The 27747-nt window shown below is 41.3% G+C and overlaps 2 protein-coding genes across 4 annotated transcripts in view; both read left to right on the top strand.

The window, feature by feature from the left end:
• The first annotated feature begins 770 nt into the window (after nt 1-770).
• GARIN2 (golgi associated RAB2 interactor family member 2) lies at nt 771-9839 on the top strand. 3 transcript variants are annotated; one of them, XM_080595335.1, is made up of 8 exons: nt 771-1997; nt 2208-2386; nt 3125-3268; nt 4770-4972; nt 5553-5817; nt 6443-6684; nt 7095-7141; nt 8931-9839. In XM_080595335.1, the coding sequence occupies exons 3-8, from the start codon at nt 3134-3136 to the stop codon at nt 8975-8977; spliced, it is 939 nt and encodes a 312-aa protein (XP_080451461.1). In that variant the 5' UTR covers nt 771-1997; nt 2208-2386; nt 3125-3133; the 3' UTR covers nt 8978-9839. The 3 variants fall into 3 exon arrangements, with proteins under 3 accessions (XP_080451461.1, XP_080451462.1, XP_080451460.1); XM_080595336.1 differs by having other exon boundaries at nt 771-1810; XM_080595334.1 differs by having other exon boundaries at nt 772-2386.
• A 9573-nt stretch (nt 9840-19412) lies between these two features.
• The window catches only part of PALS1 (protein associated with LIN7 1, MAGUK p55 family member), a 51221-nt gene continuing 42886 nt past the window's right edge, over nt 19413-27747 (top strand). The window contains exon 1 of the mRNA XM_080595372.1: nt 19413-19542. The gene's annotated coding sequence lies outside the window, so the exon portion shown is untranslated. The remainder of the gene's footprint in view (nt 19543-27747) is intronic.

The raw sequence follows: 27747 nt of genomic DNA on the forward strand, positions 1-27747 counted from the left end.
TGTGGGACAAGTGAGACCCATTTCAGGGGCATGGGGGAGCTGAGTGAGGGGTCTGTACCAACATGAGTGGGGCTGCATCCTCAGGGCCTCATATGTTGCTGCCAGCAACTGAGGAGACCGGGATCCAGGGGTCAGCTACGGGGCAAGCTGGGTGTCTGCGCCCTGCCACTGGAGGAATCAATACCGCACATATGTCTGTATTTCCCAGTACCAGCCTTCATACCGATCAGCTAGAGAGGGGCACTGGGTGAGGCCATTGGCACTGCCTGTGTGTGACTGCTCTATATATACATGCTGTATATGTGAGTTTGTATTTCACCTGTTGGGAATATATGCGTGGCCTTACTGTTGGTGGAAGCAAGGGGCATGGAGCTGCAGCAGTCTCGCTTCTATCAGGCTACCAGATTCACTCCACACTCCATACCCTAAACTATGATACAAAATTTGTCTTGAAAAACTGATGGCAATATCTTTTTTAATAGCCAGTAAACCAATGGCTAAAGAACTGGGAGTGAAAATCCATGTCGACACACTAGAGCAAGGCATGATGCAGTCACCTGAGCTAGCTAGCACTGTGCCAGCACACACACCTGGCACAACAGAGCATCATATGGCAATACTGTCTTAGGTCTAAAAGTGTTGTTAGCCTGCATTACAAGAGTTCTCGTAGCTCTGTTGCTTCCTAACACAGTCTTAGCTCAGACTCTCCTTCCTCTGGTATCTTCATACCACATATGCATAGTCCAAAAAAGTGCCACGTGTACGTGTGTATTTGGAGTAGGTGGGCAAGACTTGAACCTCCCCTGGTTTAGGCAAGAGCTGTGAGCACTTGACTGTGGAATCAGTGGCCTCCAGCTCAGTTGCTCACCTGTGGTGGTGTTTAGAATTACATTTCTATTGTCTAGAGATGGAAAGGCAATTCAGTTTTGGAAAAATGTTTTCTTCTTGTTGTTGTTGATAGAGCAACAATTTATCTTTCTCTGTCCTTGTAAAATCCAGCCAGTAAGGCAAAGCATCATTGTTTTCCACACTGGAGCAGAGCTGTTTTGTATAGCAGAGAGAACAGAAAGCATTTGTGCTGGACACTGCTGTGTCAGTGCATAGTACTACCAGACAGTCAGGAAACTACCCTGGTGGGTCTTACCTAGGCAAACAGTAGATGTGTACCTACACAAAGGAGGCTGCAAAGACGATTGCACAATAGTTCCTCAAACTGACAGACAGCATAGTTCTCATTTTGCAACATCAATACTGCTTCAACCAGCCTGGTGTTTAATCATGGCCTGAACCCCCTTATCCAAGCACCTGGCTCAGTTGGAAGCAAAAGTGTTATCACATAGGGTTAAAAAAAAAAAAAAAAAGTAGATAGTGTCATAGGTTGATTGGAACATCTTCTGACTGAACAAAAAGGTTACTCCAGCAAAAGAATGTATATAGAGAAGCTAAAACCTACAAACACCATTTTACATTGGCTCATTAACATTCTGGGCTTGTGCCAGGGCCCTGAGCACACCAACAGGCCTTAATTGCTCTGACCAGCCTCAGCTGGCACCTCCACCCCACACCCCATGCCCATGGGTCTGAGAGCTACACTTAAGCCTTGGCCTGAGCCCCCTAGTCCTTCTCAGAGCTAGGCTATAGCTATCTACAGAGTTAGGCACATCTATCTACAGAGCTGACTCTGGGGTGGACTTCTTTGGGCACCGATTACAGTCCTGTCTCCAGTTCGTCTTCCTCCTGCTGACTGGACTCCTGGGACAGAAGAGATGTGATGTGTGAATGCTCAGCCTGTTCTCTTCGGATCCTGCAGGTTTGGAGGACAGTGCCCTGGCTGTTGAGGGCAATGCCTCTGCTGAGGTTATCATTGGCTCCCAGCTTATCATCATCCCTCATAGAGCAGCCCCAGTCTTGCTGTTCCCTGGCAGCCTGCACTGAGCAGACTATATCCACGCAAAAATCTCTGCAGCTCTCATGTACTCAACTTGTTCATGTTGAAGGTGAATCCACACTACCTGTTACCACTATGCCCTGATTCAACCAAGAAATGGAATTGCTGCCAAGACTAGTGAGAGCACAAAACAAGTGATGTATTGTGATGCCAGCAGTGATGGAGCTGAGTTCTTCCCATCCAACCTGCCTGCTTATTATGACAAAACTTGCTGGCTCGCGTACAGGCATTCATGTGTCACATCTCTTCATATCATCAGGCATTGAAGAAACTCAAGAAGGGAAACTGTGTCATCAAGACTGTGCCTGATGCTGCCAATCGTGGGTTTCTAGAGCTGGGAGAATTCTAGCAGGCTCCGCAGAAGGGACTAACACATGTCTTCTCTTTCCATGGACGTTCTCCTCTAGCTATGTAATGAATTTTCCTAAGTGAAAAAAGGTATGAATGGGAAGTAGAAGTCTACTACTGGATTTTAAAAAGACAGGGGCAGGATATTTCTAGTCTCTTTGGCATTCTGCCACTCACTGAGCAGTCTTGAACAAATCATTTAACTTTTGTATGTACTAGCTATTAGCTTACTATCTGTCCATTAAAGATTTGTGAAACATAATTAATGACTAGCCTTGACTTTTTTTTCACCGTGAGTCAATTAATATTATGTTAGTCTCCAGCTTTTGTGTTAAAGTCTGCCTGGTCAGCTGCTGGAGACTTTCTGCTTCACAGCAGCTCCGAAGTCCTGCCATCTTCTTGACTCCGTGAAAACACATATGTGATCCAAGAGGCACAAAGACAGAAGTCACCATCCCAGACTAGTACTGAGAACAGCCCAAGGGTTTCTATCGTTATTTGCAAAGCATGTCACTATACTCATGTTAAAAAAAAAAAAAAAAGGAAAGCCAAAACAAAACACTTTCTTTTCTTTTTTTTTCTTGTTATTGTTTGTTTGTTTAAAAAGAGGATTCCAGAACTGTGAAAAAGCCCTACTAAGTTCCCCTTTGCACTTGAGATTGCATGGTCTTAAAAATGTGTGTGTTGAGGATAAAGGTTCTGCTCTGTAGTAGTATAATGAAAGCTGTCAGAAAATATGTATTTTTTTCATAATCTCAAATTTTTTCAACGTATAAGCATTCTTATATTTTCCTTTTAATGTGTAATTATTTTTGTTTTGTTTTGTAGATAGGCAAAATGAGTACTGAGTTTGATTTTCTGACCATCATTTCAAGTCAGACATCCATCATGGGTGACCTTCAGCGACTTCTTAGCCAAGGAGAATATGCTCCTTTAACGTCTGCTCCCATGTTTGAAAGCAAGTTTGTTCAGGTAAAAAGTCATTCAAATGAAATTAGTTTGCATGCTTAAGATAAAATTGATCAAATAGATTACCTTTTTTTCCTCTCGCAGCTAAAGAGTTATTCATTCATTCATTCATTCCCACCATCCTTATTCTTGTTTAATACACACATGGGTGTTTCCCTCCCCATACAGACTTATTTTGGTCTCACTTTACAGACAATGGTCCAGCAACAGCAATGCTGAAAATTTGAAGAGGGCAAAGAGTGATGTTTTTGCCCTTCTTTGTTAGTCCCTTATGTCTTCCTGTAGCAACAGTTAAGACTATTCACCTATTTTCTGATTCTGTGCTAGTTCATTAAGGTTGTTTAGCCATTAACTTTAGTTCCGCCTAACATAAATGGCAGCTACCCTTCCTCAGGCACCTCCTTCCTTTCAGTACCTGTGTAGGTGATCTCACAACCTTGCCCATCACTTACCCTAAGCACCGGCCAAAGAACCCTGCCTGACTCCAACAACAGTCTAAACACCTACAATATTACATTCACAGTGTGTCTAAAATGTGAATTCTGCTTGCATGATGGACCTCAACAGAGATTTTCATAGGATTTTATTACCTCACTGTAATAATTGCAACATCCTTTGCTCTTGCCTTGATTAATTCAATCTTGCATTGTTGATACACATGCAGAATGCTAATTAGCTGCTACTCCCTATTTTCAAGGTACTTGATTGATCTGCTTTATTTATCAAGCCCCATTTACTATCAAGGAGTCTGCTGCCTTAAACATGCAGCCTGAGAAAACAGCTTCAACACTGACTCACTCACATTCAAATGTAAAATTTTTTGCCTTTGATCTTTTTTTTTTTACATTCTGTCTCTCACACTGAAGAGTTTCTACTAGATATCCACTAAGTACATGCACTGTTGTCCCTCAAACTCCTTCTTAGAACACACTTTTTTCTGCTGCCTACCAAAGCCAAACCCTGACAGCAGTAGATAACGTGATTTGATCATGTTATCTTATCATTTTACTTCCTTGAATTTTCTCATGTATCTTTTTCTGTAATTTCATGTCTTATACAGAAGTTATCTGGGATCTTTTTCCATCCTGTGTTTTTACAGCACCTAGCAGGATCCTGTTTCAGAATGAGGTCTCATTAATATCACAGTAACACTGACAAAGACAATGAATCATCAGGACAGTGCCTCTTCCATCATGTTTACACTAAGTGAAATTAAAGTTAATGGTACTCAGGACTTTTCTTACCTCAGCAGTCAGATACACAATAATGGGGACTACACAAGTACCAGTGATTTCCAGTCCTTCTTTATCCATGTTTAACTTCCTTCCTCTCTTTTCATTCATACGTATTCCTGTTTCATTATTTCACATTCCCCTCTCTCCTCACTACTCCATTACATAAGTTCTAGGACTCCCAGGCCAAAGCACCATGAAATATACTGCTTATATGCTGTCTGAGAGGTCTTGTGACAAACGTCAGTGTTGAACTTGTTGTTATTGTTCAGGTTAACAGAAGAGGGGAGACGATGAATATCCACAAGCAGCCCACCTGCGTCACCATCGGCATCTGTGCTACCAATCCCAGTTCACCGATGCCCAGTGGGATGCTGCTAGCACACACAGTGCATGTATCCCCACAGGAAATTATGACAAATTTCCAGAAATTCTCAGAGCGATCATCCCAATTGGAACAGTTAGCACTTAGCAGGTGAGCGAGCACTAAGCCTTTGAAGAGTAAATAAAAACATGAATGTATTTCTCCTTTCTCTACGGTGTTTTCCTTCTTTTACAAGTCAGATTATTAACAGACCTCACATTTGCACCCTTTCTCCCATTGCAAACACAGTGAAGTTAGGAGGATCACTGAAGTTGAAGTACACACCTTTAGGCCCCACTCTAGTCATCATTTCAGGCCAATGCTACCACACAGACAGATGATGAATGGCAATACCTAATAAACCTTTTTCTAAATCCATCAAAAGCTGAAAATTGATGGGAAGATTGGAGGTGCAGCATTGTCAGGGAACAAGGCAGTAGAATAAAGGCATTGTAAAGAAGCTGATATCCTTTGCCTCCATTTTGTGCATTTCTGCTCAGCATTTCTTCCATAGTCAGATAGAGCCACTTAAAGAAGAGTGTCTAGATCCACTCTGCAGATTTTTCCTGCTCCAGTCTCTCACTTGCAATCTTACCCTATATTTAGGCTTAACAAACACAGCATCTTCTTTGGGAGGAGTTGTTACTTGTGCTTGATGATGAGTTTCCTTTTTTTTTTTTTTTCCTTACAGGTTCTTGCCCTTGAAGTTTGTGGAACTCTCTGTCCACAGCACAGACAAGCACCAACTCATGTTAAAATTAGTAAATGGACGTTCCTACTATCTAGAGCTCTGTGCCCCACCAGACCAGCAACACCACCTATTCCAGCACTGGTTGCAGCTCATCTCTCTCCTGAAACCTCTGAAAAATCCTAGCAATACCAACATTAACATAAGGTGCAAGGCTTCTGGCACAAGTCACGAGAAAGCTCCCAGCCCAAACAATGCATCAGAAAATGTGAGTCTTTGGCAAATAGATATCAAACCTTCAAGCTGAACAGTTAGGAAGTATAATCTGTGCCAATATCGTTTACTATTGCTCAAGCCAAAGCTTTTGTGTGCTTTGAGGGATCTACAGTTCTGTTTATCAAAATAGCTGTCTTGTTGTAAATTACCTACAGAATTCAGGGCAAAAATAGTGACAATACTGGGTGCACCATAACTCCGATACAATTTTAAGAATTAATTAATAGCATACTACATATTGTTCAGTGTTTAGTTTTTCCTCACAGTCATTGGTACGTTCTTAAATGGATCTTTGGAGCTGAATTCCACAACCCACTGAAAAAAACGCAGAGAAGGATGGACATGGCACAGCTGAGACCCATGCAGGGACAGATAAATAATGAGCAAAGAAGGCAAGGACATTTTATCCATTCAAAGTACAGAAAGAAAAAATTATTAAAGGAAATGCTACAGTGGACTGCCAGATGAAGGCAGCTATTTGCTGAATATTCAGTGTATAGGGGATTAATGTATAGGAAATTATCACAAAGTTCCAGATGTGCTGATCAGCTCTGTGCAAAGTATTTTTAATGTCTGTTGCTACTGTGCCTGTTAATCTTTCCTTTTTTTTCTTCTAGAGGGGCAACCCACAAGATTTGACTAACCCCAAAACAGAGGAAGAAGTTGTTCCCAAACCAACCACCTCCAACCAAGTTCCCTTCTCAGGTAGCGTGGGTCCCACAGAAAAAAGCGGAAGGGAAGGGGTAGCAGCCTTTGCCAGCCCCCTGGAAGCAACCAGGCAAGAAACCACCATGCAGTCAAAGAATATAGACCCTCTGGATACAATAAAGAGCAAAAGCAAAGAGAAGAGGAAAAGTAGGTAGGTGTGGCTGGGAAATGATTCTGATGTACTTGGTTTCTGCTGCTGAACTTTGCAAAGTAAAATGTGTTGTTTTGTCTTCAGAAAATACATTAGTGCAACACCTTCACAGAGTTACTGGGGATTTTCCTTATGTTTTTAAATAGACTGGAAAGCTGAAGAATACAGGGTGGGGTTTCCAAGTATCCAGACTTTGGCTTCTCAAATGTTCAGGATCTTTCAAAAGTCTGTTCCTGTGTGCCTGCACTTCAAAGCAAGGCTTACTACCTCATTTAGCAATGCATATTTCAAACAGAGTTTAAAATAGCATCTATTTGAAACTGGTACATAATGAGATTGTTAGGATGAGGCTTTTTTTGAGTTTGTTGGCAATAGCATCACGTTTTTTTCCTGACTTTTTTTTTTTTTAGGGTAGACAAAACAAAGCCAAAAAAAGAAAAAAAATCACAACCTTCAGGTATGACAATTTTTCCAATATTTACTCACTTCTCCATTACTAGTCCTACTTCACAATAGATGAGAGAAGCTGAAACTTCATGAACTGGGAGCTGTGTTGAACAAATGTTCCTATGCTCATGTTAGCTCAGCACTTGTACAGACATATTTTTAGAAAGTACCTTGTGCTCAGTCCCTGTTCTGATCACACCTCACCTTGCAGGGTTCAGTGTCAGATTTCTTCTAGAAATGCCTTGACACTTGACTTATTTGGCTGATGTTATCTGTGCAATATCACTGCAAAAATCAGATGAAATACAGCATGGTGGAAAGGGTCAGAAAGCTGCATGCCTAGGCATCGCAAAGAGATAGTGTTGGCCCATACTTCCTCTTTTGGTGTACTGTAAGGCTTCCCAAAAGCCCATAGCTGAGCATAAATTTACTTCCAGACAGTGTGTCTGCAGTGTCTTCAACCATGAGGTCTGGTCCCATGTTCCTAGCAAAATGGACACTCTCCACAATGTCATAGGGGATTAGCATTAGCATCCTTTTTTATATCCTGCATTTCTGCACATAGCTCTACAGAACATCCATCTGGGACAAGCAAGCATCTGAAAGGCAGTCTATATTACTGCTCACAGCTCCCTGTATTCAAAGTTCTCTGTTTCTTGTCAGTGATTAAGCACTGTTTCCTATGCCTGCCAAGGCACAACAAAAAATGGAGCCACTTAGCTTACTGATGCCCCTTACCTTGTGTCTAAACTCATAATCAATCTGCATGTGAGTGAATCACTCTCTTGAACAAAACTTTTTATGGCCTTCCTCTATGTACTTCTCCATTTTACTAAGTCACAAAAGTTTGAATGATCTTTTGTCTAATCAACCTCATTTTTTGTGTGTGAACATGATGCTACCACATACTCCTCTTTGTAGCTGGCTGGTGGGCTGCATGCAATTCCTTGTCCTAGCCAAATGCAATTCCCATTGTTCTCTCTTTTCTTTGAGTTACCGTTTTTGTTTCTTCTCTTGTTTCTTTTCCTCAGCCATGCGCATCTTTTCAGCTTTCCCCTCAATTCCTGTTCCTTCTCTCTAGCTCTAATTACCCTTCTCTCACTTTCCAAGTTCTTTTCACCCTGTTCAGTGCCTCTTAAACTGTACCTTTCTCCAAAGATGCGTTCCTCCTCTGTGCAATTGTCTCCCCTCTTTTTCATTTTCTGGTCATGCATCTCCCAGTCTGCATTCTACTACCTGTTCCTGGATTTGCCCTGTTGAGGCAAAGGCAGAGTCCGGTCTCCCTGAGTTTACCAAGTCCTGCAGACTCTGTTCATTCTCAACCTGCTGATCAGCTTTCAGTAGGGAATGGAAATGATCTTCACGTACCCCCAGGCAGCTGAGAAGTATGCCAATATCATGTCAACTGATACCAGCTATGCACAGACTTTTTACACCTCTCAGGTGTTCTGCAAGGACTAAATATTATTTCTGCTTTGAGGTGAGTAGGTGATAAGTAGTTTGTAGAAATGACTGAAGGAGAACAGCATGGGAGAGACTGGGAAAAGGCCAGTTTGGAATACAGAGCAGAAATTCTAGTAAATCCCATCATTTGTAGACTGAAAAGAGAAGTAGTGAGAAAAGTTGAAAATCAGTTGCCTCTGGTCAGTCTTTCTTCCTTTGTGGTTCTTGGTGTATGTTTATGTTCTCTGTCCTTTTCTCTCGTTTGAGTCCTGTTTCTTTTTCTCTTTCATCTTCTGCTTTCCTGCGCTGTTCTGAGCACATCCTCATTGTGTTTGTTTTTGTTTTTGTTTTTCCAGGAAATAGAAAGAGCGGCATTATGTCAAGTCTTGGCTGCTTCAAGTAATAATTCAGGTGATTTGTCAGTAAGAAGGAATAAATAAAATAAAGCAAAGCATCCTGTATCAGATGCAGTTGGAATAGGGGCAAGATGTGCATATATAAAACAAACAAACAAACAAAAACACTGCTGCAGAGTTCAATTCTCTTCATAATCATTTGCTATTGCAAAACTAACAATAACTAAAACATGAACACTGCATTTCTCTGTATTAATTCACAACTAGCAGCAACAAATGCATTTTGATCATTGACACTGGAATCAGTACAGTAAGTACACTGTACAGTACACTGGAATCTACAATAAGATGTAGATTTTACTGTAACTGAGGCCATTTTTCAAGGAGAAGACTCTGTAATGTGCAGCAGAAGACAAAGAAATAGACACTTGAATTAACAGTAATGCTTGAATATAACTTTTATATAGGATTGGGAAAGCTTCTCATGCAAGCAATTTTCAGAACACTGCAGGGGAACAACTGAGAGACAGCAATACCATGTCACAGCCACATAATCATATTATCACAATTTTCATTTCTGTGAGCTTCTAGAGGAATGTGAGCAAATCACTTATCCTCTTTGTTCCTCAGCTTCATTTGTAGAATGAGGATAGCCAGACCTCTTTTGAAAATCGCCATGTGATGTACTAATGAGAACCATTATATAAGAATTAGGTATTGCTGTTACTATTATTATCACTTAGACATTATAAATATTGCTATCCTTTTGGAATACTGAGCAGCAGCTTTTATAGGTCATACTTGCTGCACTACTAAGCATTTGGCATTATGCCAGATAAATATCTTACTTTCTGTGACTGTATTCACTATAAAGGTAAAGGCAGAGACCTACAGTAATGAACACATCTACGCTGCATTTATGGGGCACTGCCTAGCTCTAATCCATAGTACACAGGACCGCTCCATCAGTCTTGGTATGACAGAAAGGCTGCCACCACCTGAATTACCAGTATTCCTTCAGGCAGTACCCAAGAGTTGATGGGAGGTATCCCACTGAGAGATCAATTTACCTTATTCTAAAAGCTAAGTTAGCAGCCAACATGGCATGAGTTGTTCATATTTAAATTTCTCCTTTCAATTTAGAATGTAGTTGAACTTTTTTTGTCTTAAAAAGTAAAAAATAGACCTGTTCCAATCTATCCAGCGACCATTCATTCTTTTCTTCCTTCCTCACCTCAGTGATTATCATGTATTTCAGACCTTTCCAGAACTACTCAAAATTCACAGTTGTTAGTACAAGAACTTTTTCTACAATTCTGCAACAATGCAGCTGTCTTCCATCTCTCTGCCCACCACACAAAGAAACATCTGAGGCTTTACATCATTTACCAATTGATGAAATAACAGATAGTGACCAAAACGACAGGTGAATTCCCCTGACTCAGGAATATTTGTGTAATTTACAGCACGTAAACTTTATACGTAATCATAGTTCATAGTTAAGTTAAGTTATCATAGTTAAGTTCAATAAGAGCAAGTGCCGGGTCCTGCACCTGGGACGGGGAAATCCTGGCTGCACGTACAGACTGGGCGATGAGACGCTAGAGAGCAGCCTAGAAGAGAGGGATCTGGGGGTCGTGGTAGACAGCAAGTTGAATATGAGCCAGCAGTGTGCCCTGGCGGCCAGGAGGGCCAACCGTGTCCTGGGGTGCATCAAGCACGGCATCGCTAGTAGGTCAAGGGAGGTGATTGTCCCGCTCTACTCTGCGCTGGTGCGGCCTCACCTCGAGTACTGTGTGCAGTTCTGGGCACCACAGTATAAAAAGGACATGAAACTGTTGGAGAGTGTACAGAGGAGGGCGACGAAGATGGTGAAAGGCCTGGAGGGGAAGACGTACGAGGAACGGCTGAGGTCACTGGGCCTGTTCAGCCTGGAGAAGAGGAGGCTGAGGGGAGACCTCATCACAGTCTACAACTTCCTCGTAAGGGGGTGTCGAGAGGCAGGAGACCTTTTCTCCATTAACACCAGTGACAGGACCCGCGGGAACGGGGTTAAGCTGAGGCAGGGGAAATTTAGGCTCGACGTCAGGAGGGGGTTCTTCACAGAGAGGGTGGTTGCACACTGGAACAGGCTCCCCAGGGAAGTGGTCACTGCACCGAGCCTGTCTGAATTTAAGAAGAGATTGGACTGTGCACTTAGTCACATGGTCTGAACTTTTGGGTAGACCTGTGCGGTATCAAGAGTTGGACTTGATGATCCTTAAGGGTCCCTTCCAACTCAGGATATTCTATGATTCTATGATTCTATGATAGGTAAGCATGAGAGATGGAAGATGGTAGGCTTTTCTCCAAGTGAGCACAGAGGATATACATAATTCATAGCTTTCACAGAGACAAATGCCAATCTAAAGTTCCTTAAGAATATAAATTAACTGAATACTCTTTGGGGGCAGCCTACGTGTAATCAGATTCCAGCCTAGGATGCCATAAGAAACAAGTAAGGGTAAATGCAAATTCTAGTTATCACCAAAAACATGAACAAGGGTTAAATACCAGTCAGTATACTTGGAAATTCCAATGTTATTTTCCATGGTGAAAAAACTTTCTGGATTTCTGTTTAGTGAATGAACAAAGTTGCATTTACTGACAAGGAAGAAACTTTTAGGCAGTCCCTGAGAAAGTCGTTGTACGGCCTATTTTCTGCTTGAGGGATAGTGAGTGTTTGAATGATACATGATTTATGAAGTGCCATTGTCCACTCCATGAACAAACATAAAATACCGCAAGAACAAGGATCAGTAACAGTATCTTCACTATCATACACAGAGAGACTGGCTGCAGATGTTTACTATCAGTGACTTCACACAAGACAAAATTAAAATTGTAGAACACTGGAAAACTCACAATACATATTTTGAATATTTTTAAGTAAAGCATACTGCATTCAGAAGGTCTTTTGCATTAATCAGAAACAATTGTTTTGCTAGCACAGAGGTAATAACTATGACTGATTTCATATCAAGATATACAGAATATACTAGGTAACACAGAATGGAATGCAATAAATTAAAAATTTAACTAGCAATACCTCCCTCATAAGCTAAGTACCATGTCTGGGAAGCGTCACACATTACCTATGATGATAAAGAGAAAATTAGTTTGCTTCCAAACAACCTGCCAATGTGTAAGACCAGCACAGATAACCTATTCCTAAGGGAAAAGTTAAAATCTGCTAAAGCAAAGTGATCAGATGTTCAAGTGCATTTTGAGAAGAGTGCCTTTCAGTTGGGAAACAACATAAAGGTTTTACACTTTCTTGAAATCACAGAGCTAAACTGTTGTGAGTAAATATACTTGCTCCAATTATGTGTATTTAAATGTCATAACAGAAGACAAGCTGATGAGCCAGGATGGAAGAACTGACAAAACACTTCCACAGATACTTAGGTTATGTTGTGGTAAGTGGGACAAAGATGTCCACTAAAGCTTGTGACAGTTGTTCTGAAGTCATTAATGTAGCAATGTGACACTTACTAGAATAATTCCAACTCTTGAGCACTGTTTCTCTTCACTGACTGAAGATGTAGATACATACAGTCCTTCACCTGCAGAAACCAGGGTCAGTCTCAGAACAGTACCTTGTGTTGCCAAAAATAGCCACTTCTACACACAGAGTACCCTAACCTGGGGGTACGTTAGCAAACCTTGAAGAGACACAAAAGACTGCCGCACTATGCAAATGGTACTGTTCAGCCTCAGTTCACTGGAATACAATCTAAAACGCTCTCAGTCAATGCTGAAAAGAATAAGCTACTTCAGACTATTGTGTTTCCCAAACTGCAATGCTGCGAAGAAGGTTGAATTGCTTGCATTGCAAATGCAATAAAAAAAAATACTGTTAATTGCTAGGCTGGAGCAAAGAAAAATAAATCAGCACAGATGCTTGCTGGGTTACATACCAGAACAGTCTTATACTGAGCTGATTCAATAGACTGGTATGCAGCATTGGCTTAACAAGCCGATGCAGTCTATCAGCTCCTCTAAAAGAAAAAAAAAAAAACTGCTGGGAGAAAGACAGTCACTGAAGATCCTGCAAGCCAGCAGAGCTACCAAGCATAATGTGTTTGACTACACTTTTTAGGAAATACTGCAAAGTAGAGTGGTGTTCATGTAATGCATTCCAAAACAGTTTTCAGTTTGAATGAATTTTATTTCCTCTGCAACTTTCTGTCAAGACACAGATTTATGAGAATGGTTTAGCATTTACCCTGTACCTCACAGATTTATCCAAGGATGATGAAGGCTGTCCGTATAGCTCCACATAGTTACGTGGAAATGATTATTCTATTGGTATCAAAACAATGCCTTCCTTAGAGATGACTGTGAAGCTGCTATTGCTTTCTTGGGAATGGTAGTTAAGCATACTGGCTTTGCTTATGGCAACATATGAAAAGTGATTTGGTGTTGTCCCTTATAACCACACATTTTCACACAGTAAGCATCTGAAACGTGCCTCTGTTGCCCAAGAAGCAGCAATGGAAACCTACTGGCATCTTATGTCTGTACAGAAGGCATTATGCTGAGATCAGCATGGGTATTTACAAAGAGACTGGATGCCAGTCCGGAATTTCCTGTGCCATGACACTCCAGATTTATGCATATGATGAAACACATGAAAGATTTTTTTCTGACTGTACACAAGCAATACACCCAGCACCCACCCAGATGCCCATATTCATTTCAAAAGTTATGGAGTCTTGGCTCAGACTGGATTTCTTAATTCCAGGTCATCATGCAGTTGAGGGTACAGAAAATTAAGAAACCCAGACTTCAAGAGGAATAACATATTTTGGTTTCAAATCAAGAGCTCTCAGTAAGTGCTGGTTAACTGGCCAGAAATGACCTATACATGTGAGGATTAGAGGGAAGTGATATAAAACTATGCATGCTCGCAAACCTAAACAACTTTAAACTAGAGTAATTTGTTATGTCCACATCAATAGCATTATTTATTACCTGTATTAGTGGGTTTCAAGGTATGCCTCAGAAGTCACTATCTATCATTTCTAGGGTCATACATACAGCACATTATTTTCTACTAGCATGTTTCTCAAAGAAGAAAATGTCAGCCTCTCTTAATTTTAGTTTCAGAATATTCCCAATAAAACTTACGCAGTTATGCAGATATTTAGTTTTCAAATTTAAGCATTGCTTTAAATGCTGTGGAACTACAGACATCCTGGCTGGTAGTTAGCTGCTCCAGACGTTGCTTATAATCTGCTGAAAGCAAGCCCAAAAACTAACAGAAAAATCAAACGAAAGTTTTAAGAATAATAATTCTGAAAGTGATTCTTCCTCAGAGAAATTTTCTATATAGACACTCGTGTAAAGCTGCAGTACAGAATAGCCACAATTGTTTTTGCGTTGGTAATTAAAGTATAATAGAGATGCACAAGCTGAAAACCTACACTAAACACCAAAAACATAGCATACAAGATTATTTCAGTGAAGATTCAGAAAAAGGAAACAGGAAGCAGAATTTTGGTGTTCTTTATGTAAATTTTACAGTATTTTACAGCTGTCTTACTGTACATGTAACTTGCTTTCAGGAGAAAGATTTATTGCATTTCTGGTTTATGCAATATATATGAACAATATACTGTAGTGTCTTACTTTTGACAAATACATAAAGCTTAAGCTTACAACGAAGCATTATCAAACAGGTGGGTCTCATCATTAGTATAATTACTACTAATAAGCTGCTTTTCAGGAAAGATGATTGTACCTGGGGAGAATCTAAAAACCACAAATGTCTTATTTCATTAGGATTTACTACTTAAGCAGTTTCCTCAGGTGGTGGTGTGGTTTAACCCCAGCAGGCAGCTCAGCACCAGAAGGCTGCTCGCTCACTCTCCCTAGGTGCGATGGGGGAGAGAGTCAGAAAGGTAAAAGCACAATGGGCTGAAATAAGAAAGCTTGCTAGGTAAAGCAGAAGCTGCTTGCACAAGCCAAGCAAAACAAGGAATTCCTTCACTACTTCCCATCGGCAGGCAGACGTTCACCCTTCTCCAGAAAAGCAGGGCTCATCACACATTACGGTTTCTTGGGAAGCCAAACACCATCACTCCTAATGCCCCTCCCCGACCCCCACTACTTCTTTCCCCCCAGCTTTTAGTCCTGAGCATATGCCATATGGTACAGAATATCACTTTGGCCAGTCTGGGCCAGCTGTCCTGGCCGTGTCCCCTCCCAGCCTCTTGTGCACCCCCAGATTCCTCACCAGCAGGGCAGCACAAGAAATATAAAAGTTCTTGGTTCTGTGTAAGCACTGCTCTGCAAGAGCGAAACCATCAGTGTGCTATCACCACGATTTTCATTCAAAAACACAAAACACAGCATCATACAAACCTCTATGAAGACAAGTAATTCTATCCCAGCCAAAATGTGGACAGGGGGTATGAACTGTTGAAACTTTTGTTGGTTCTTGCTCTATTCTGTCATAGATCTGTGAGTTATCTCATGGGTTTTATTTCTTTACCAATACATTTACATACATTTACGAGTATAAGAAAAGAATCTACACAGAGTAAAATGAGTAGAAATGAAAAATAGCTTTTGTTCTCTATTCACGGATTAAAACAAAGTAATCAAACTGCCAGATAAACCCAGCAAAAAAAGCATGTGCAAGCTGACAGTAAGGCAGGGTAGCACTAAATGATAAATAAAATTCTGTCTTGACTTTGGGCTTTAGGATACATCCAGACTCGAAATGGCAAGTCAGGGAAGACCAGTATGTATTTTGTTGCAAACTGATAATTGTTATAAATGGCATGGCAGGAGACTGTTTTCCAGAGAGTATGTACTTTGGGTCCTTATAGATTTATTCAAGATCAACCCAAAAATGGAGAGTTGCACTGAGGAAGGCACACAGATGACTGAAACAATATCAGAAAGACAGACACGTATAAGAGTAACATATAAACTACTCACAGAAGATCAAGAAGCAGCAAACAGATGTAAAAAGCCAAATGAAGTAATCACTAATTTGAGTATAACCATATAGGGAAAAAGAAAACAGTGGCAAGAAAAGATCATTTTTACTGCCTATTATCTTTCTGGACTGAACATAGTGCCCCAAATTGTTCCATTAACAACCCCACTTCCAGTTTTACTTTGGAGCACCCATCTTCTGGGAATGATTCCTACTTCTGGGCTTAAGACCTGTCATTGAGAGATGAGTAATACTCCCAGAATCAAGACCTCTCTTCTGGAGATTAACCTTTTTCTACAGCTGAGCTTCTGTTGGGTTTATGACCTCATTTGTAAACACTGTGATCTTATTTGGAGTTGTGCAATTTTAGATCTGAAGGATTAAGGGATAGCAGAGGATACTAAAAGCCAGAGAGGAAGATGTTTCAGCCATACAGATGAACAAGAATAACAAGAATGAAAATGTAGTTACTGGATAGAAAGGAAGGAACAGTTCTAGATGCTATCAAGGATTAGAACATGACCATATTTTAACCCTTAGTATTTGTTGTCATTGCTGAAGGAAGGCTGAAATGACACTGAATTGCTGTACTAATTTCAAAATTCAGGGTTTCTGTTGCTGGATTGTGGAGGCCAAGAGATTTTTTTTTCATGTCTAATACATAATTTAGCATTTGGACTTTTGTATTTTGCACTCTTCTTTGAAATACTAAATATCAGACACAGCAAGCCCTACAGGTGGACTAGTTCTTTCTGATGGTTGGTTCTTGTGTCCTACTTAGGGTTAAAGCAGTCACCAGATTTGTAGTCAGGAGACATCATATTGCTATAAATCAAACTGGAAAGACTGTTGCTAGAGATCATCTTTTCCCCTGCAAGTCAGGGACAACATGCAGGGAAAGTCTGAGCAGGAAGCAGCTTTCATTCATATTCAGTTAGAGGTGACATTTAAATGTGATCAGCCACAATACTGTCAATATCTGAAGGCCAGGGGAAAACCCCTGTGAAGTTCTCGGAGACAGGAAAAAAAAAGCCTATTTAAATTGATGCCAGACATGAAATTAGAGAGCTAAAAATAAGAGAAGACAATTTCTCAAAACCTTGCAAGAATAAAAGATCAAGAATGAAAGGGTGCTCAAGATAATAAAAACAGCAGAAAGGTTAAGAAAGAGGATGGAATATAGACTCTGACATCAGACAGGCAAGAATTCTTTAGGGATTGCATAAAAAATTATTTTGGCAGATAAACGGGGATGACAACAGCTTGGAAAGGATCCAAGATGAAGTTGGAAGAGAAAGTACATCTGTTGTAGAATAGATGCTCAGTGAGTTTAGCGATAAAGAGTTTAGAGATAAAGGGGAGGAGAGTAATGGGGCAGACAGATGGGGATTAGCTCTCCTCCAGCCTTCACCGACAATAAGCACTGTGGCCGCTGTGGGTCTTCTGACAGAGCATTCCTTTTTGCATCAGTAAAACATAAATTCAGTTACGCAGCGACATAAAAGGGAATTTTTATCTAATCCTTCTGTGATTTTTCATTCCCCCTCCAGAGGGCAATGGTTTCAAAGAAAACATTTTGTCCTGTGTTTGGATGATGTCACAGATTGTCAGAAGCATTTTCCCCCCCAACTGATTACAATCAGCCAGATTTAGACTGATCAGTGGTTATATCAGCATCTTGTTGGCCAACGTGTAAAATTCAGTTCGCTGAAGTTAAATATATTATTTATTTAAAAAAAAAAAAAAAAGTTTGTGGAATAAATGAATGCATCAACCTTAGAAAGAAGATTCTTCTTCAACAATAAGTTAAGTTGTCTAAATACATTGGTTCTGTAGCTCCGAGAATGCTTTAATGATCCCATAACCACTGATAATAAAATGACACATCTAAAATCAAGGTGTTCTAAGATCCAAACTCACAAAATGTCTCACTTGCATATTTCTTTTTTGTTCATTCCTGCTTAATCATTGAAAACTTTGAAGAAGAGATGGAATGGCTTGTTTATAGTTGTATAGTACTTTGGTAAGTAATTTTCTAACTTCCTTTGAGAGCTGTCTTAGTAGATCCTCATATGAAAGATTAGTCAGGTAACACGAAACAAATTACAAAAATTTTGATTTCCCAAATCAGTCAACCATTGTCCTTCCTCATCCTCCCATATGCCTTCTCTCTCTGCACCCATTGTTTCTAATTTGAATATTTTGTTAAATTTAAATGTTGATTTTCTCACAGCAATTTTTGTGTGTTCAGCATCCAACAAACAGCACCCACAAAGCAAAATGAACCAGCAAACCTGTCCATTTAAATTGCTAACAGAATGATTTAAAAGACAGAGGTTATCTGAATCTTCACAAATAATGCTGCTGATCCTGTGCTCTTTTGTGAAACATTTTCAGGTATGACAACTTCATAGCCTGACGGAATATTTTAATCTGTTGGATAAAATTATCCAAGCACACCTAATTCAAGCATCTTATGAATGGATTTGCCAGCTGAGCAAAGGCTAATATTAGGGTTTGTGAAAGCCAGAGGGAGGAGATTGGTTACCAAAGAAACACACAGATCCTTAAGCAGATCTATCCAAGAGATATCCCAAGCTCAGCCTTAACCTGGTCTGGCAACCCATTCTGGCAAAAGACGAAAATTTCAGCTACACGTACAAGAAAACAAAGGAGGGAAAGAGGAACTCTAAAGCTAGTGTGAATGCTTCTTTGCTTTATGACAAATTGCACAACATACTGAAGAAAACTCCCTTACCTTGGTATAAACACTGGCTGTAGGGCAACATGCAAACTATGAGACGGCCTGGGAGAGGAAGGAGAAATGTCAGCTGAGGGAAGCTGTACTCGGGATTTTGTTTTTGGTTTTGTTTTCTGTTCATCTCAACTTTGGATGTAGAAAAGACATTAACCTAGCGATCAGTTTGGACGACAACAGGGAACAGCAAGCTGCTGCATCTACGTATTTTTGCAGTTATTGTATCTTCTGTGCAAGTACCGTATTTTGGGAAAGTCTTTTCTGCTTCTCAGGTCTTTTGCCAAAGAAGTTTGTAAAAAAAAAAAAAAAAAAAAAAAAGTTCATCTGAACTTCCACCATTGTCACAGGCAAGCGAAAGGAATTGCCCCTTGATGCTTGTGAGGCACTGCCACCAGGTCCCCGCTGGTGTTATTTCCATGCACGTAACCCTGCCACCCACTGCTACCAAATACCCCACAGTTCTTCCATCTGTCAGCGGTCACGCAGCGAACTGCCGGCTAGCTGCGGTTACATGCCACATGTCGCGACAGACACGAGGGCAGCCGGGCCACCAATCACGACATGGCGCCCAACCCGAAGCGGCCGTTGGCAGCGACCGTTGGGAGCGGCCCCGCCACGCGCGGCCGGCAGGGGGCGCGCGCCCGCGGGCGGCCCCGCCCCGCCCCCGCCGTCCCTGCGGGGGCCGCCCCGCGCCTGCGCGCCGCGGCCGGGCGGGGCGGGGCCGGGGCTGGCGGCCGGCGCTGGGAGCGGGCGGGGCCGGGCCGGGCTTCGGCGGCGGCGGCTGCGCGGCGCTGGGGGGGGGCCGCGGTGGCGGCCGGGCGGCTCGGCGGGGAGCGGGGCGGCGGAGGCCGGCAGCACGCACGGTGAGCGCGGCGGCGGAGCGCGGCCCGCGGCCCGGCCCTGCCTGCCCGGGTGCCCCGCAGCGGCCCGGCCCGGGCTGCCCGGTTGTCCCCCCCCTCCTGCCGGGCCGGGCGAGGGGAGGCCCCGCGGTCGCAGGGAAGCCCGGTGGTGGTGGTGGTGGCGGCGGTGGTGGTGGCGGTGGGAGCGGCTGGCAGGGTGTGCTGTAATCCGCCGGGGTCGGGGAGCCTGCCCCGGGAGCAGTCGGGGGAGCCAGGCTGAGGGGGGTGGGTCTGGTACCGGGGGCAACAAAGGCACGGTGCCCTGCGGCTCGGGGGGGCTGCCTGCGCCGGAAAACGAACTACGAAGTGTGCGAGTACCACAACACCTCCTGCGTGAGCGGCGGTGTGCGGCTGCCTGCAGGCGAACTTTGCCGGGGCGGCTGGTGCCGTGCCTTCTCGGGGGCTGCTGCCTCGGTGCGCGGCGTCCGTGCTTTGAGGGACCCGGCCTTCTGCTGGGGGGCTGGGGGGCTGTGCCTGAATCCCCCAAAAGAGCACATCTTTGAGTTGTCTTAAACTCTGCACCCATCTAAGCCTGCGAGCTTTCCTTTTTAATCTGCCCTCGGAATTTCCACAAACGCTATATCTTTTTTTTATTATTATTATTCTTACAATCATCTTAGAGCTGTTACTAAAAAAATGTAAATGTCCAACGCTTTAGAGTCTGGCTCTCTTTTATGCAGACATTAACTGTTTTCCAACGCGCTGGGATCCAAAACACCCTCTGTGTTTTATGCCTTAAAAGGTTAACTAATGGTTGGCGTGGTGCACGGTTTAACAAGGCACCCAGTGCTGAATTTTCAGCGCTTTGGGAAACAGCTATCTCGAGTGGTACATTTAATTGCCGTTACTGTTAATGCGGTAACGCAGAGCTCAGTGTTAGTACGTGGTCATGTAACTCTTCTCAAAGTAATGCTTGCAGACCTTACATCCTTCCAGTGCTCAAGGTATGGAATAGCTGTGGACCGGAATTTTTGCTGGATAGATTAAGGCGATGGTAAAGATGATAGTTTTACTTAAATGTTGTTAACATTTCTTTCAAGAGATCTGAACTGACTTTGTAATGTAAATCGAAATATTCCTTCACGAGCCTGATTTGGCTTCCTCAGGAATTTGCAGGAGTTCCTGGGGCCATTGAGGGGTGTCGGGTGTCTTTCATTACCACAACAATGCGAGGTACAGGCACTAAAAACGCGGCGTGGAGCTTGGCATCCCTACCGAGGGTTATGGACACAGCAGGCTTAACGTAGGCTGAGGTTCATATATATCTGTATGGTTTTCACGTAAATAATTGCATTTTCATAACACTTCATATGGTGCTTTTTAATTAAAATCTCTTGGCATAGGTTGAAATGGCAGTCTTAAAAAATCCTACGGCATTCTTAGATGTAAATTCTGTTAGGATGTTTTCTCAAAGACCGAGCCTTAACATCAAATACTGACAGTTGTAACTACCTGTTTCAGGTACTCATTTTTCCTAGTTTGCCCTTTTGATTAACTGCATTCTTTTACAATATTAGGCTGTAGGAATTCTGAAGGCTAAGCTCAGTCTACTACTTCGTAAATAACAGGATCCGTATTTGTATGTTTCAGGTTCTTAAATGGTCTGGCAACTGGCTTATATTCTATTCTTTTTAAGTACTCGATGCTGTGGGTAGTCTTGCAGAAAGGCCTGATGTTACGGTATTTGGAACAGTAATTACTGCTTTGGTCATTCATCAGAAAGCCTCAAGACTTCTTGTAAATATTAATTAAATACTGTTGTATTGTTTTCCTTTTATTAATGGGCAGAGAGGCATTTATGTATTTGAAAAGGTTTGCTGGTATGTCTGTGATAGCGTAAACTGTTTCCTAGTGAGTTTTTCTGGTATAAAACTGGATATGCTGGCAAAATGTTTCCTCTAGTGTAATTATCTGGTTCAGAGCTTTCTTCAGCAGTTGTGACAGAAGTATTTTATGTATGCATCCTCCTTCCTGCACTCCCAACATAGCTATATGATAAAATGTTTTCAGTGTAGCTCACCGTAAAATGTGAAGGAAAACTCCAAGCAAAAAGAGGAAAATTAACTAGATAAGTAGTTTATATACCAGGCTATTTGAAAATTAGTTTTGATTTTCCTTAAATGGAAGTGATAAGCTATGTGTATCTATTGGTAAAGAGTTGTTTCAAGCTGCAAGGGTGTCTAATTGCCCACTAATGCATAGCTGTGTGGGAAGAAAAAAATGCTGTGACTCTAAAAGTTTGCATCAGTTTAATTAGAAAGCAAAGAGATACTATTAGTAATGCAGAACTGTACAAGGAATGCCTCTATGCTTTGAAGCAGGAAACACAAAAAGGCCTGATCTTGCACACTTTTTTTTTTTTTCAGAAAAAGGATGTGATATTGCCTTTTGTAACAGATAGGTTTGAGCGCATGGCCAGTGTGTTGAGATTTGTGTTCAAATACCTCTACTGTATGGGGGATCTTAAAACCCCCGTCTGTTAGTTCCCAAGGGAATGCCCTGACTGCCAGGCCACTGGGTGCTTTGCTGTGAGATGCTGCCAGGTGCCAGCCGGTTTCATTCCCAGGCAGTAATACTTGGGAAGGGAGCGAGCCCAGGGGCGGGCTGGCAGGAAGCGTGATTGGGTACAGACTGGTGGCTTGAACCCACGTCTCCTGCTTTGCAGACCCGGTGATGAACAATGAAAAGGTGTATTTCCTAGCATGACATTAAATTCTGGGGAATTGTTTCTAAGCTTTCTCTTTGGGAGTATTCCTGGCTGACTTTGGCAGTTCCTCCCAATGTTGAGTCTGACATTCAAACAGCATCTCCAGTGTGCCCTTTCTGTTGTAGAGGGGAGCTGGGTGGCTTATCTGTGGGCTGAGTCTCGTAGGAGGCATGGCGTTTAGATTCTCTTGTGGATCAGATTCTATGTTCTTATAAGATGCTAAATAAATAGATACAAAAATGTAATTATTTCAACATATGTGTAATTACTATCTGTTACATAAAGATCAACTCTATGCCTTGTGTTTCCTGAATTGATTTGCCTATTGCATCATGATTCTGTTCTGGTAGGCCATAATTGGCTTAAGAAAAATGCTGAGCAGGGAATAGTTAATGTGATTTTATGCTAACGATTTTAGTAGTTGATTTTAGTTCAATTCAATTCTTTCATATTTTGAATTTCTTCTCTAGGATTAGAGAAGAGGCTTGACAATTGGCACATGTGACAGTGCAGCTTGTGGTTGATAATCATACACTTTAGTATTCTGGATTTGCTACGCTTTATCGGCATAGAAAATGAACTCGCTCAGAATTCTAAAGAGGAGAGGCATTTGATGGAAATTCTGGGGAAAAAAAAGTTATTTTTTCAGAAAAATAAGGTAAACTATAAATTTCATCCTTGGCTTCCACTGGAGGATTCATCTTCTGGGGAAGCTGTGGAAAGGTCATACTGGATTATTTGGCCATAAGAGGTGATTCAAAGATTCTCAAAAGTTTTGGGGAGATAAAGTAGTTTAGAACCAGAACTGATTTCTGATAAGGATGTGTTAAAAGTGATAAAAGTATGTGATTCTTTACAAAAGGTATTAAGGGTACTCAAATATTGTATAGTCAGAGCGCATGTTAGCATCTACAATATGTAGCTGTGTATTTGCATCAACTGTTGCATGAAAAGTCAGTGTGAATTGCCTGATTTCCATTGTCGAGTTGTTCAGTGGTATCTTCATGCTCTCTGAAGTGCTGAATGTAGCAAACCTACAAACCTCCAATAATCAGGAAGTGCCAGTACAACTTCAGCAACTGCTCTTTGACCTGGCAATGGCTGTTGGGAGGCCAATGTATGCATTCCTATTCTGTTTCCAAATGTAATGGTGTGTTTTAAAGTCAGAAAGGAGAGGCTGGAAAAAGAAGTATTCATTTAGCACCAGCAGTGTTGAGTTGCCTAGTTGTGGAGTTCTGATTACAAATGCATGTGATCACAGGGTGGGGCAATGTATACCACTGCCTAAGAGTCACTTCTCCTTTCAGTAGTATATTATAAATACTGCCAGTGATACATGTATGAGCTATTCTTAGCAGTATGTTGGCATATGAGTGATTTGCACTTTATGAGGTGTATAGGAAGGAGTAACGAAGTGTAAAGTTTGTCGTGTTCAAGGCTGAAAGGGAGGTAAAATGTAACTGGTATGTTGCCTTGGTAAAAGCACCATTAAGAAAAAGGGCTTCCCTTGATGTTTCCCATCACCTGTCTGTTTCCCAATAGCTAAATTTTGATCTCTGAGTGACAGAGAGATCAGTCAAGTCAGCTCTCATCCAGCTATTCAAGTGTAAAAACCAAGTGTTTGAACTGGGATAATCTTCACAGTCAAGGATAATGAAGGTGGTATGCCTCGGTAACTGCTTCTCTATTTGTCAGTTATTTAGGAGCTGGTCTTTGAGGCAGAGGAGAAATCTAGGGAAGGAAGCATCTTTTTCTTCATGGCAGTTGTGGTATTCAGTTGCTAAATTTTTCAATACAGCAGGTATGACAATTTTTCTGTAGAATGTGATACCTCTGCAGTTAAAGCTAAGGCTTGCCCTTGATGTCAGATCATGCAATGTCCTGATGGAGAACTTGTGGTCACCTGTGGTGTTATCATCTTCAATCAAATTGGCCCTGATTTGTCTGTTAATGAAGCTGGAGATAGACTTAGCATGGATTAATGCAGTGCACCTTGGCTAAGAAAATTAAAGCTGCTTTTGTAAGAAAAAAGTGTTACTGCAAGTAATACTTGCAATATTTATATATATTTATATATGTATTTACTTGCAAGTAGACACGCAAGATAACTGCAAGTCTTACATTAGCTAGGAGAACACGTGTATATCTTTGTTTTCAGAGAGCAAGTCTTTCTACCCCAATGCCTGAGAAGGTATGTGAATGTCAGCGGACAATCTTATTCCCGTGTTAGTGGGAGAATATAGTATATAGTATTAGCGGACATCACGTGCTTTCCGCAGTCTGTAGGATCAAGCAGTGATGGAACTGCTTAGCGTCACTGTGCAATGGCATTTACATTTTGTTTAAATACTGTTGGTAACTCCCCAATGTGGGGAATTGAGTGGAAATTGAACTAGATATGTGTATTTAAAGGTGGTGATTGTTGTTGCAGGATAATTAAACGTAATGCAAGCTTGTACCATTTCATTTTTTTCCAGTAGTCAAGATGTGTTCTATATTAGTAACCTAATTACTTACAGGGAGGAATTAGCACAGTCTCTTAGAGTAAATGAGGTAAAAGCTGATCAGCTTGGCATTGTCTTCTTTGTTGGGCTGGGTAAATGACTTATGAGCCCCGTAGTGTTCGGGTTTTGACCAATGGAATAGTTTGTTTCATGTCTTGAATTGTTTAAGAGCTATAAACAGCGCTAAAAATCTGTTTGAAACAAAGTCCTTACCAGCTGAGTGGTCTTTTTCTCCTGAACTATCACCTTGATTCTTGTGGGTTTTAAAAAGGTTGTGTGTGCTGAGATCATCTCTCAAGGCTTTATTGTCATCAGTCGGGTCCTGACAAAGCAGATTGCTTCAAGCCGTTATGACGACTACTAGCTAGGATGCTGAAGAGGCCAATTACTTCAGTGGAAAGAGGAGGAAAGAGGCAATCTGATGTTTCTAGAGTTTGATAAACACTTTTTACCTTTTAGCTTTCTTAAATTTCTTCTTTCTTCTTTAGCCTATCAAGCAAGATGAAAAGATTAAGGACTGAAAGTGTATCCCAAAGAAAGTTAGGAACGCGAAAAGTAAATGGCATTTGTCCTTCCTCCCAAACGAAAAAATCCTGAGGATGGTTTTAAGATAACAGAATAGGTGAAAGCTATTCAAGACTGGTTATTTTGACGTATTTTGTAGGTTACTACTTTCTTTAAGTTTTTGCCAATTTTCAATTAAGGAGAGGTCAAAATGAAGTGCAACTGAGAGCTCTTTCTTCTTGGCTGAAAAAGCGAACTCTGCATCTGGTTATGATGTTCTGAAGTGGCAGTTATTTTGGCTTATTGCTTATGAAGAAATCTGGTGTTTACACTTCCTACTTTGATATCGATGTCTTGTTTAGAGTAGTAACCCTATTGCTGTTAGGGAGTAGTCATTTGATCCATATTGAATGCTCATGATATATTGCTTTTCCTTAGCTCTTTCCCGTTTCTTATGGACTTGTATTTTTGCCGCTGCTGTTTTTGACAGCTTTTCTGGTTTTCATTTTCTTGCGCTCTGTAATTCTGCAGACCTTCAAACATGAGTCTTTCTGAGAGCTGAGTCTAAATAGGCAAGACAGACAATATTGACAAGGAAACAAAGGGTTCTCTGTTGAATCACTGCATTCCTACGCTCTGATAAGTCTTATGACCTTTTGCTTTCTCTTTCCCATTGACTTGTTGCCTTGCGTCTTAAGGTTGGATTGGCCCGTAAAACCGTAGCTATATTTAGCATTTCATTCTGCAGTGCTGTCTATGTTATTTAGATCTTCTGATGCTTGTATTCTCTTACCTGCCTCTACAGCTTTGATACATTCAATGTTACCCCTTTTATTTCTGTGGAAAATTGCAAGAACAAAATTAAACGGGAATATTGCTTTTTTTATGGGACATAATGACTAGTATCTAGCAGTATGGGAAGCAGAGTAGTTCAGTGTCAGGAGCTCAAGAAATATTTTTTAGCAAGTGTGTGGTGGGATGCTGTCTGTGAAGAGTAATAAAATTGAGACTCCTAGCTTCTGTAGAACTGGTGAGAAAGGTTTCTTTAACCATAGAGTCTCTTTGCTGTTCTTTGTGTAGTGTGAGTGACAGCCAGAAAGCCAACAAAATGCTAAATGTATCAGGAAGGGCATAAAGATGACAGAAAACATAATATTGCAGCTGTGCAGAAACCTTGCTGTCTTCACTCTGGTGTATGGTTTAGGCTTTTGCATTTAAGGAACTACATAGCAGAAGTAAAAGGTAGAAGGGAGCAGTAAAAGCATTCAAGGGATGGAGCCTTACAAGAGGAGACTACAAAGACGGGAAATCCTCAGTTTGAAGAGGAGAAGGCTGGAAGGGGAATGTGATGAAGATTTTAGAAAACAAGCATAGAGCCTGTGAATCTTCCAAATACAGCATGCCATTGATCAAAACTCTAAGTTTGAAGGAGATATAAGAAGCTGGTACTGAACGTGCTGGGTTGTGAATGGCTTTTATTGCTAGAGGAGTATTGGGAAGGAACTGGTATCAGCATGTTTAAAAAGGGGTTATACAGATTCCTGGAGAGCAGATCCGCTGATGGATATGTTTAATGGCTCACAATTGAATAGGCAGGAGTGTAGCATGATGTCCTTAATCAACAATTGTGGATGGACAAGTTGTCCCTTAACAGCATGCGTGGTTGCCTCTGTCAGACACGGAGTTGGTCTGACCAGTAGGGCTTTTCTTAGAGTATCCTGAACAGCCAGAAACCCAGTTTTATACCTTATAGACCAAGTTTCAGTAAAAATATGGCAGATTATCCCAAACAGATGCTGTATTGCACTGGGCTACAAGTGTGTAACAAGCTGGGGTTTGGGGTTTTGTTTCCTTTTAAGTGAAGGGGGAAATAAAAGAACTGGAAAATCACAGCAAGGGAGAATCAGAATGACTGAAGATCCCAATCTGTCTAGTAAGGCATTCGAGGTTTCCCCTGTGAACTCCTGTCTATCAAAATGTTGTATTTTGGTCTTATTTGGGATTCTGTGCTGATTGCTCAGTTTTGATCAACGGACAATATGCAAAGCTAGGTTATTAATGCATTTTCACAATGCTGATCTTGGAATTTATATTATGTACTTGTTTGTAAAAGCAAAAAATTTTATAAGCCGAAAAAACACCGTTAAAGGTGTGTGGGAAGGGTCAGTATGCAGAAGTGAGCAGTTAGGCCTAATTATTATGTGTATGCTCTTTTTGAAGCTTTGAATGTGCTTAATGGCTGATCAGTGGCAATTCTTAATTTATAAACACTATATGAATTGAAGTTTTTTGTGTGTTTAATCGTAACAAAGTACTAGGGCGATAACTTAACCATACAAATTTCAAGAATTGTATTTAACTGGTTGTATACAAACTGAAAAAAAAATAATAAAAAAAGATTAACAACTTGACTTGCAAACTGGCATTTGCGTACTTCTTCCCCATGGCCACTTT

This window comes from Anser brachyrhynchus, assembly GCF_964034855.1.
Source record: "Anser brachyrhynchus genome assembly, chromosome: 5".
NCBI classification, from domain to species: Eukaryota; Metazoa; Chordata; class Aves; order Anseriformes; family Anatidae; genus Anser; species Anser brachyrhynchus.

Excerpts from the sequence above, each read along its gene's own strand:
- GARIN2 (XM_080595335.1), top strand. The coding sequence starts at position 3,134 with ATGAGTACTGAGTTTGATTTTCTGACCATCATTTCAAGTCAGACATCC. Across the intron at positions 5,818-6,442 it reads CAAACAATGCATCAGAAAAT|AGGGGCAACCCACAAGATTT; the intron begins GTGAGTCTTTGG and ends TTTTTCTTCTAG. Across the intron at positions 6,685-7,094 it reads AAAGAGAAGAGGAAAAGTAG|GGTAGACAAAACAAAGCCAA; the intron begins GTAGGTGTGGCT and ends TTTTTTTTTTAG.